Genomic DNA, 10,538 nt, shown 5'->3' with positions numbered 1-10,538 from the left:
TCAACCTTTTTAGTGTCGCGACCCCAAAGTAAAGGAAAAAACCTTACGACTCTCATATTTTAACGTAAATCCAAGTATTATATTACTAACGTGAAAAAGTACGTGTTAAACTTGCGAAGAACAGAGATGACTGACAAGTTAAAACCACAAGGCATATGGGCATACGAGAAAGTAATCGGATCACAAACAGACCGCACGTCAAATTTCGCTCTTCAGAAATCACCTTAATTAAACCTTACAAAACTCAATTATCCATGCAATTCATCGTTAAACGTGTTCCTAAAAATCAGTAAAGTGAATTTTCTACTTTAGTGAATTTATAAACATTCGGTTTTATTCTCATTCTAAGTGTTTTAATACATTGTGTTGTGACAGAAGTGTTGTTGCCCAAAACAAAAAATTATCATCATCCGATTCACCAAATAATAATATACAAGAGTGAGCCAGTTAATATTACTCTTATTTGTCGAGTAGCTGTAACCGGTCCGTGGCCTAGCGGTAAGAGCGTTCGGATAGCTAGCGGCATATATTGCACTCGCTCAGACATCTGAAGGACCCCGGAACGATCCCAACTGCCGCCAAAGATTTTTATTTTTATTTCTTTTTCCTTGTAAACTGAAATCATTAACAAGAAAGAGAACGGAATAAACTCGAAAAAAAATCGAACTACAATGAACTGTGAAGCATGCTTGAACATCATTTCCAAAAATGACCATGCACTTACGTGCGCCATCTGCAATATTGCCTTTCATAATAACTGCCTAAATATCTCCGATACCAACTTTAAAAGAATGGCATCTAAAAATAAACAAACATGGAAATGCCCAAAATGTAAAGCCGCGTCCAAATACGTGGCAAGCCTCTGCAAGCGTCCACAAGCCCCAGCGTCTGGTGCCGCGCGTGTGGCTTGGCTTGCGTAGGCTTGCAAGAGCTTGCGAGAGCTTGCCGCCGATCCGATCGAGGTCGGATATTTTGGCCCAAGCGGCAAGCGCTTGCGGCAAACGCTGGCGTGGCATCCACACGTTAGTACAACTTACGGACTGGCGGAAGGTAGACGTGCTTTTCGTTCCGAACTTGACGTGCTTTTCGTTCCGAACTTTTTATACAAATAAAAATTCCAAACATGAATACCTGGACAAATGACACGACATTATTTTTCTTGGAATGTTACCAAGGGGAGTCGTGCATTTGGAACCCAAACGATGTGGATCATAAAGATAAAAAAAAAGTGTCTGATGCGTGGACTCGTTTGAGCCGAACTGTGAATAAGCCCGTAAAGGAAATAAAATCAAAGAAAGAGATTTTGATGACAACTTTTAGGAAACATCTAAAAAAGAAGCAAGATTCCATACGATCTGGCGCTGGTATGGATAATTATTTTTATGCCTCTTTACCTTATTTTTGTTTCAATTTATTTGAGTAAATTTGTAAGAGAAATATCATTTTTTTTTCCTTTCAGGCGTTGAAGACATATATGATCCCATTTGGTTCGCGTACAAGACGATGGAACTTTTTTTATTGCCTATATATACCTGTAGAAATACAATAAATACCGAAACGGTGAGTAAAAAAACTTCATATTACTTTAATGGTTTATTTTTAGGTTTAATTTTATTGACATGACATGACATTGTATAAAATTATATTGGTAAAATGTAATTTTATAAATCACGTCCTGAAGAGCGATTCTATATCTTTTGTGAGATAACGGATGTGATCTCCTGTCAGATTTGTGTGATTTTCTATGGCTGTTATTAATAGGAATTAGTGTTTAGAACGATCTAAGCTAAAATATGTGACAGCTCACATACAGTGGCGGCTCGTGACTTTTGGGTGTGCTAGAGTGCTAATATTAAAAAACGGCATTATTGAAGTTGTCGTAGGCGAATTTTCTTTTATTCTTTTCGAAAATCGGTTTTTTGTATGAAGATTTTTCAGGAAATCCGTGTGACACACGGCCAAACTAAAAATTCATAAAATTTTTCATACAAAAAAACTAGCACACAAAAAAGTCATGAGCCGCCACAGCTCACAGCTAAAACCTGACATCGGCCCATAGAAAAATCAAATAACCGCTATAGAAAATCACACAAATCTGAAAGGAGATCGCGTCCGTTATCTCGTTACGATCCCACTAAAGATATAGAATCGCTCTTCAGGTAGTGCTCCTACAAAAATATGAAGTAAATTCTTCCCTAATTTGAATGGCGTTCAACGGCGACCTTCGGGGTATGTTTGGCATGTTTTGTATTGCATTATATTCATCCTGGTTTCTTCGCCATGAACCAAGTCTCATAAGATTGCCATTTTCATCATGTGCATCAAACGTACCTGGGGGAGTATATCTTGCTGAAGAACTTTCACTTTTTCTGAGAAAATTATGTAGGAGTACACAAGTCATCGTGATTTCCGACACAGTATCTGGTTGCAAATTAATTGGTCGTCGGAAAATTCTGAAAACTGAAGTTAAAACCCCAAATGTATTTTCCACGACAACCCGAGACCTAGATAAGCATTGGTTAAATTTCCTTTTTGGTGAACCTATTTCATGATTTCCAGGGTATGGCTTCATTATATGAGTGCTTAGGGCAAAAGCACCGTCGGCTAAAAAGACGTAAGGCACGTCATTATTTGATCCAGGAAGTGGGCAAGATGTGGGGAAATTAGTTTCGTTTCTACAAATTCTTTGCCACAATAATGAATTCTTAAAAACACCACCGTCACTAATTCTCCCTTGACTTCCTATGTCCGCAAATGTAAATTTGTATTTGCTATCGACTAATGCCATAAGAACAATGCTAAACGTTTTCTTGTAGTTGAAATACTCAGTACCACTATAAAATGGACTTTCAATAACTATATGTTTGCCGTCCAACGAACCCACGCAATGTGGAAACTTGCTCCTGTATCCTTCTTCTATTGCCAGCCAACCTTCCGCTGTTGAGGGCATCTGAAATTATAACATATTAGGTATATCAGTAATTAATAAAACAATTAATCTGTAACAAATAACAATTTAATACTGTCGGTTTATATTTTTTCAGCAATCACGACCGGAAATCGACGAGATAGAAATCGAATCCGAAGAGATGGATGGGGACTTATTAGGAGAAGACAACAATCACCCGCTGCCATCGACTTCTTCGGCCACACCTGTTTCTACGCCGAAACCCCCTCGCCCGCGCCGTGGTCCTGACTTTGCTGAGCGACAAATGACCACAGCTTTAGGACAATTGACAAACATTTTAAATAAGCCACCGCCTCCCAAAGACGATGAATGTGACCTCTACGGAAAGTTATTAGCTGCGGGAGCTGCGGGAGCTTTCTAACAATGAAAGGAAACTTTTTATGTTAAAAATTGATGGATTGTTTGTGGAAAGACTTCAGCAAAGTGAATTCATAAGAGAAACCTCAATATCTCCTCAATATTCAAATTTTTATAGACCTCCATCGGCATCCAGCGTCCATTTTCCCAGCCGACCTTCATCATCTCAATCTTCCCATTACGAACCCTTGAGCACACCAATTCCAAAACGCCCTTCATCCTCCCAAACTTCTTACGAGCCCTCTATGAGCTTATTGAACCCAAAACCTCGAAGAACCAAAAAATTTGTTCCATTTAACCAGTACCCGATACAACCCGATACTTTCAATCCGCATTCATCCAATCGTCAACCCCAAAACGACTGCAATTCTACCCGTCCAATAGAAATAATATCGGCAGAAATACTTCAGCCCCCTCGAGAGTACATTGCAAACGCAGATTTATTGAAAGCGTATGAAGATTTCGAATCTTCTAATGACACGAATCAGTAAATTGTTAGTGTCATTAAAATTTTAATTGTTCATTAGTGTCTAATGACACTAATCAGTAAACTTTTTTGTAATTGTAATTTGTAATTGTAATTTGTGATTGTAATTTGTAATTGTAATTTGTGATTGTAATTTGTAATTGTAATTTGTGATTGTAATTTGTAATTGTAATTTGTGATTGTAATTTGTAATTGTAATTTGTACTAACAAAAAAGAAATAAAAAATATCATAAAAAATATTATTATTGTTTTCCTTTACCTTTATTTCGTCCTTTAGAACTGCAATAATAGCCTTGCAAACTTCTCGTACGATTGTAGATATGCTTTGGCTCGATACTTTAAATAAATAATGAAGGCTTTTATAACTGTCGCCAGATGCCAGAAATCTTAAAGTTATCGCAAGACGATATTTCGCTGGTATAGCTTCCCTGAAATTGGTATCTTGCTTTGAAATCGCAGGTGAAATTTTGTTCAGCAAGAATTCAAAATCAGCCGAGGTCATGCGACAGAAGTTATCAAACTCCCCAGACGGCTCACAAAGAAGTTCATTAAACCGTTCTTCAATTAGTTCTCTGAAACAAAACAAAAAAAAATAGCATCTACGAACACAAAACACACAAATAAACAAAATATTAGAATATAAATGAATTACCTGGTACGATTTCTGTGAATTTTAATCATCCACCATCTTCTTCTCTTTCGAATTTTCCGTTTTTTTTCATTTTGTTTCGCTTTATAATAAAAATACGTTAGCGCAAAAATGACAGCTGATGCAGCTGCTTCGACGTCCGCCATCTTTGGGCTCTGCGAATATACTGGCGCGCTTGCAAGTGTGGGGATGCCAGCCATTCGCTTGCCAGAGCTTGCCTGAGCTTGCGACAAGCTGCTTGTCGCAAGCATTTGGACGTAGCATAAAAGCCGGCCGAGCTCACCTGCTCCGTCGGCATCAACATTAGGTTCAGAAGCCGATGTATTATTCGATCGCCTCACTAAACATTTCGACAACAAAATAAGTGAAATAAAAAAAATGTTTGAGGAAGAAATCAGCGATCTTAAGAAAAGCAGTAATTTTATTTGCAACCAGTATGATGACCTGATCACACGCTTTAAAGATTTGGAGGAGGGCCTCAAAGGTATAAAATTCTTAAAAGAAGAGAATGAAAAAAAAATACAAGAATCTCATCCTTGGAAAGCCGTCTTGCAGATCTAGAGCAAGTGAAGCTCTCCGACAGCTTGGAAATGGCGGGCGTGGAATTGCGGCCGGGAGAACAAGCCTCGGAAGCAGTACTTCGAGTAGCCAACTCACTGGGACTGCCCTTACAACCACAAGATATACGCATGGTGACCAGGACTCAAGATCGAAGACAAAACACCCCGGACAAACTCCACATCACCCTCTATAGTCAAAATATAAGGGAATCTATGCTCTCAAAAAAAAACGCGGCTAAAACCATATACTCAAATTCTCCCATTTTCATCAGCGAGGTGCTGTCACCGTACTTTAAGGAACTTCTATGGAAAACTAAGCAGACGGCTAAAGAAACCCACTACCAATACGTGTGGTTTAAATCAAATAAATTGCTTGTCCGCAAAGCAACTGGGGATAAAATCATCCAAATAAAACACGAAAATGACCTAAAAAAAATGGGGTAACAAACTTAGACGACTAATCCACCTGAATCCAAGTAAATTAAATGTATTGCTAATTATTTAATATGGCAGAATTACTAAATACTATCCACTCAACTAGCACTCACTCACATTATTCAACCAATAATACAAAACTATGCGATTCTTTATTTAGCACCCCAGGCACCCTTACTATATTAAATCAAAACATAATATCCCTAAACAAAAACTACGACGAACTAGACATACTATTGTCCTCCTTTAAAATAGACTTCAATATTATTATATTAACAGAATGCTGGATCCCAACCTCTTTTACTGTAAAATACAAAAAAAACTACTCCTCATATTTCACAACAAAATACAAAAACCAAAATGATGGAGTTGTTGTTTACATAAAAGATAATCTTAACGCCTCTGTCTCAGAATTCACCCTAGAAAACTCAAACTGTTTACAAATAATCGCTGACCCAGATACGTGCATACTCGCTATTTACAGATCACCTTCATCACACAACATTACACCCTTTCTAATAGCTCTCGACTCTCACATAAAAAAAATTACCCACTTCAAAAACATCATCGTAACTGGTGACCTAAACATAAATATACTCCCACAAGGCCATCCCCAGAATATCGAATACCAACTGATGCTCCTGGAACATGGCATAATAAGCGCCATCAACACTCCAACCAGAGTTACCAGAGACTCGGAATCATGTTTAGATCACTTAATGATCAAATCCAAAAACAAATTCTGTAGCGTAGTTTTCGAATCCACAATCACAGATCACTACACAACAATGATAGGACTGACCACACAGGCATTGAACCCAACAATTCAAAACAACATCACAAAATTTGAAACTGACTACGTGAACCTAAAACATTGCCTAGAAAACCAAACGTGGGAACACCTTAAAAAAATTAACAACACTGAAGAAGCCTGGAATTACTTTATTACATACCTACAAACGCTCATCACTCAAAACACCACAAAAACATTCAAATCCTTCACGCACCGCAAAATAAGACTCAAAAAATGGATTACCCAAAGCATAATAAATAGCATTAAAAAACGGGACAAACTGCACAAACAAGTCAAACACAACCCAAATGATACTTTTCTGAACGCTTTCTATAAAAGGTACAGAAATACTTGCTCTCTAATTATACGAAAAGCCAAAAAATTATATTACAGAAACAAACTGGTAACTGCTAACTTTGACCCGAAAAGCGTTTGATCTATTCTGAGGGAAAGTACAAATACACAAAAAAACAAAGATGATGAAATAAAAAAAATACTTATCAACGACGAAGAAGTCGACTTCCACAAAAATCCTACACTTATCCTGAACTACATAAACAGACATTACACAAATATCGGAGCTAGCCTAGCCGAAAATATAAAACAAAAATCGTCTAGTAACGATAATCAAGAAACTCAAAAAATTCCGACTCAGTGCACACACAAAAATAGTGACAGTCTATTCAAATTACATAGAGTAACTCTGGAAGACACCAACAAATTAATACATTCCCTAAAGAATAATACAACATCAGGTCCCGACGGAATAGACTCTAAAACAATAATTACACTAAGCCAACAACTACTTACTCCACTAACATACGTTATTAATCTTAGCCTGAAAGAAGGAATTTTTCCGAGCATCCTAAAAAAAGGTTTGGTTATTCCTATTCATAAATCAGGACCTAAAAATAATGTAAACAACTTTCGACCCATTACACTATTAAACACATTGTCAAAAATTCTTGAAAAAGCAATAAAAGAACAACTGCAACAATATCTGGAAAACATGCAAATACTCTCAGTTAACCAACATGGCTTTAGAAAAAATAGGAACACAGAAAACGCAATTGCCACTGTAACCGAGTTTATTACACATAATTTAGATGCAAAAAAAAAGTTATTTCAATCTATTTAGACTTATCTAAAGCCTTCGATACAATTTCGCACAAAAAACTTTTCAAGAAGCTAAAAAACATTGGCATAAATGGAGTAGAATTTGAATTAATGAAAAGTTTCATGTCTGACAGAACACAACAAGTTAAAATTGATAACAAGACAAGTGAACCACTCTTAATCACATACGGAGTCCCACAGGGGAGTGTCCTTGGTCCATTAATATTCCTCATATACATAAACGAATTATGTGACATTGAAATTGATGGTAAACTCGTGACCTTCGCTGATGATACAGTTCTTCTGTGTCAAGCAGCCACATGGAAAGATTTATTCATAACAGCTGAAAAAAGTTTGTCTATTGTCATAAAATGGCTAAACAGAAATACTCTTACCGTTAACACAGCCAAAACAAAATATATCACACACAGTATTACACAAAGAGGTCAACCTCCGTCTAACTTGGACTTGTTTTTGCATGAATGTAAACAAACATCATCCAATTGCCAATGCGAACACATTGAAAGGGTTAAACAAATAAAGTACCTAGGAGTTATTATTGATGCATACTTACAATGGACTGACCACATTACTTTTATTACCAATAAACTAAAACGTGTCTTACACCTAATAAAATCCATTAAAAACATTTTCCCACTAACAATACTCAGATCAATATATTTTGCACTGTGTCAATCCATTGCCACTTATGGAATATTAGCTTGGGGAAGCGCTACAAACACAACAATTGACCCAATTCAAAAAGTTCAAAAGGCAATAATAAAACTCATACTGCAAGTACCATTCTACACAGACTCAACCAAAATCTTCAAAACACTAGACGTCATGTCAATAAGACAACTTTACGCCAAAACTGCTCTCCTACACCTCATCCATAATAATCTTCATATTACAAATCAAGCAAAAGCCATAATAAAAACCAGGTCCTCAACAAATAAAACACTGAACATTCCAATAACACACACCACACACGGTCAAAGACTCTTTCAATACTACGCAACCAAACTTTTTAACAGTATGCCCATTACTTTGAAACAATTATTGACTACAAACACATCTACAAACTTTCTCAAAAAACATATCATAGCCTGGATAAAAAATCAAGATATTCACTTTATTCAAAAGATTATAATTCCAAACCAAACATAACCAAAATATAACAAGTAAAATTTAATATTATACACGTTCATCAAGAATTATCCACAAATTCATACACTCACATGTAAAAGTGTGTTTTCATGTTTCAATATATGTCTGTGAAAAAAAAAAAAAATAATAATAGCTTTCTACCACAACACATAAATACCTGTCACCCTTAACCACAAACACGTTAACACCTCAGCACAGGTTCTCCTAGTGAGGTGCTCACGTTACATATAATATCACACACACACACAGTTTTACCTAAATCAACCTATGTTCTTCATTTTTTATACCTTTTTTCTGTACTTTTTTTTCTCTGTACTGCAATATAAACCACTGTAATAATTTGTAAAACGTGTATTCAAGAATAGACATAAATAAATAAATATGATTCAGTTACCTATCCATTTGAGTGATTTTCGGCGTATTATGCCAAGTTTTCCAAAACGTCTTGAGTTATCGCACCTTACTGTGATATACTTATATCTTATATATTTTGTGAAACATTTATTTTAATTTTTCGAACATTACAGCGTATTGCAATTTTCATTAGTAGAAAAATGATATAATTTTCTCCTATTTTATCAATAGAAATTTAAATTCCGCTGTTTAAGGCCAAAAGTAGACTAATCTAGAAATCCAAGAAAATAAATTATTTCTAAATTAAAGTTTATTTGATGCAAAAATGATATTTTATTCAATGTTTAGAACGTATTTACATACCAGCGTATTCGTAATGGAATTACTAATCTATTTGACGTGTTTTAACCCATTAAAATTAGTTTTTATTCAATATTTTATTGATCAAAGTGTAAAATGAAATGTATATTTATACGACATTGTCAAATGTCTGCATAAAACTTTTTATCAAAGTAAATAAAAAGGAATCGAGATTATTCTTATTTATAAAGTGAACTATCTTTCTGAAAAGTAGTTATTTGTGGTAAAAGTATTTTATATCCTAAATTAGTGAATTCAATTTTGACGGTCCGTGAACCCGAGTTCACACAAATTCTATAAAATATTGTTTCATACAAAACTTTTAGGAAAACTGTTTATGATTGTAAAGTCTTTTAATATATATTTGTATCTGTGATTATCAAGTAGGTCATAAACAATATATAGATACTCTTATATAAAATATTCAATGTTGACCAAAATAAACAGCAATTTTAAAATAAATAATAATAATATATCCTGTTTATAAAGTTATTGATTTTATAATATATATTTTTTAAATCGTTAAAATATGAAATAAATGGCAAAATTAATGTGAATTCACTGACTGTATAGCACTTTAATAATTTTATATGTTTTCATATTACAATTCAATTTTTTAATGAGGGCGGGAAATTTCCAAAATGAATGCCTAAAAGTGCCGAGCGCTGGACTCATATTTCAGATATTGACGCGATCGCTCTAATGGCTTCTGGAATATTTTTTGGGCGATGACGATGATTCCTCAATGCAATTGCTGATCATGTTGTTACAGCTGCCAAATTACCGGTAGAGACCCCCAACAAACTAATTGAAATATCGGCTGACAAAAATCTACAACCAAATTTTGTGTCAAAAGATCTAGATAAGTTTTTTGGAATACAAAGAACTTAGTAAGGGATCCTTTGTACACATGGACCCATTTGTCATTTCTTACTAATGCGAAAGGGGCTTCTTGTCTATGGTTGCTAAAAACTAAATACACAAATGTGTGTTTCAAATATTGTTGTGTTCGTACAAACAGGTCACCAACTCGTCTTGGAAGGAGTTTATAAAAAATAGGTTATTTTAGATTAATCAGGGATTTATTATTACTCCGCGTATTATATGGTGACTCGATAGTCGACGTAACTAGAAGCTGGCTAATTGGAATCTGAAACAGTAAGTTTCTCTGGGAGCCTTCCCACTAGCCCTGGCGACTACTGGCCACTTGCTCCATCTTGCGGACTTCCACGCAAGCTCTATGCACTGCCATCTGTGCGTGCATCTATTTATTTATTTATTTATTTAC

At 35.4% G+C, this 10,538-nt stretch overlaps 1 protein-coding gene across 1 annotated transcript; it reads left to right on the top strand.

Moving 5' to 3' along the window:
* Nucleotides 1-1,123: 1,123 nt before the first annotated feature.
* LOC149423122 (uncharacterized) lies at nucleotides 1,124-4,052 on the top strand. The gene is made up of 3 exons (XM_089632865.1): nucleotides 1,124-1,364; nucleotides 1,460-1,560; nucleotides 3,045-4,052. The coding sequence occupies exons 1-3, from the start codon at nucleotides 1,124-1,126 to the stop codon at nucleotides 3,327-3,329; spliced, it is 627 nt and encodes a 208-aa protein (XP_089488991.1). The 3' UTR covers nucleotides 3,330-4,052.
* Nucleotides 4,053-10,538: the final 6,486 nt, after the last annotated feature.

This window comes from Hesperophylax consimilis, chromosome 6 (assembly GCF_061612785.1).
Source record: "Hesperophylax consimilis isolate HC1 chromosome 6, BYU_Hcon_1.0, whole genome shotgun sequence".
Lineage (NCBI taxonomy): Eukaryota > Metazoa > Arthropoda > Insecta > Trichoptera > Limnephilidae > Hesperophylax > Hesperophylax consimilis.
This window is presented reverse-complemented; position numbering and strand designations above follow the sequence as displayed.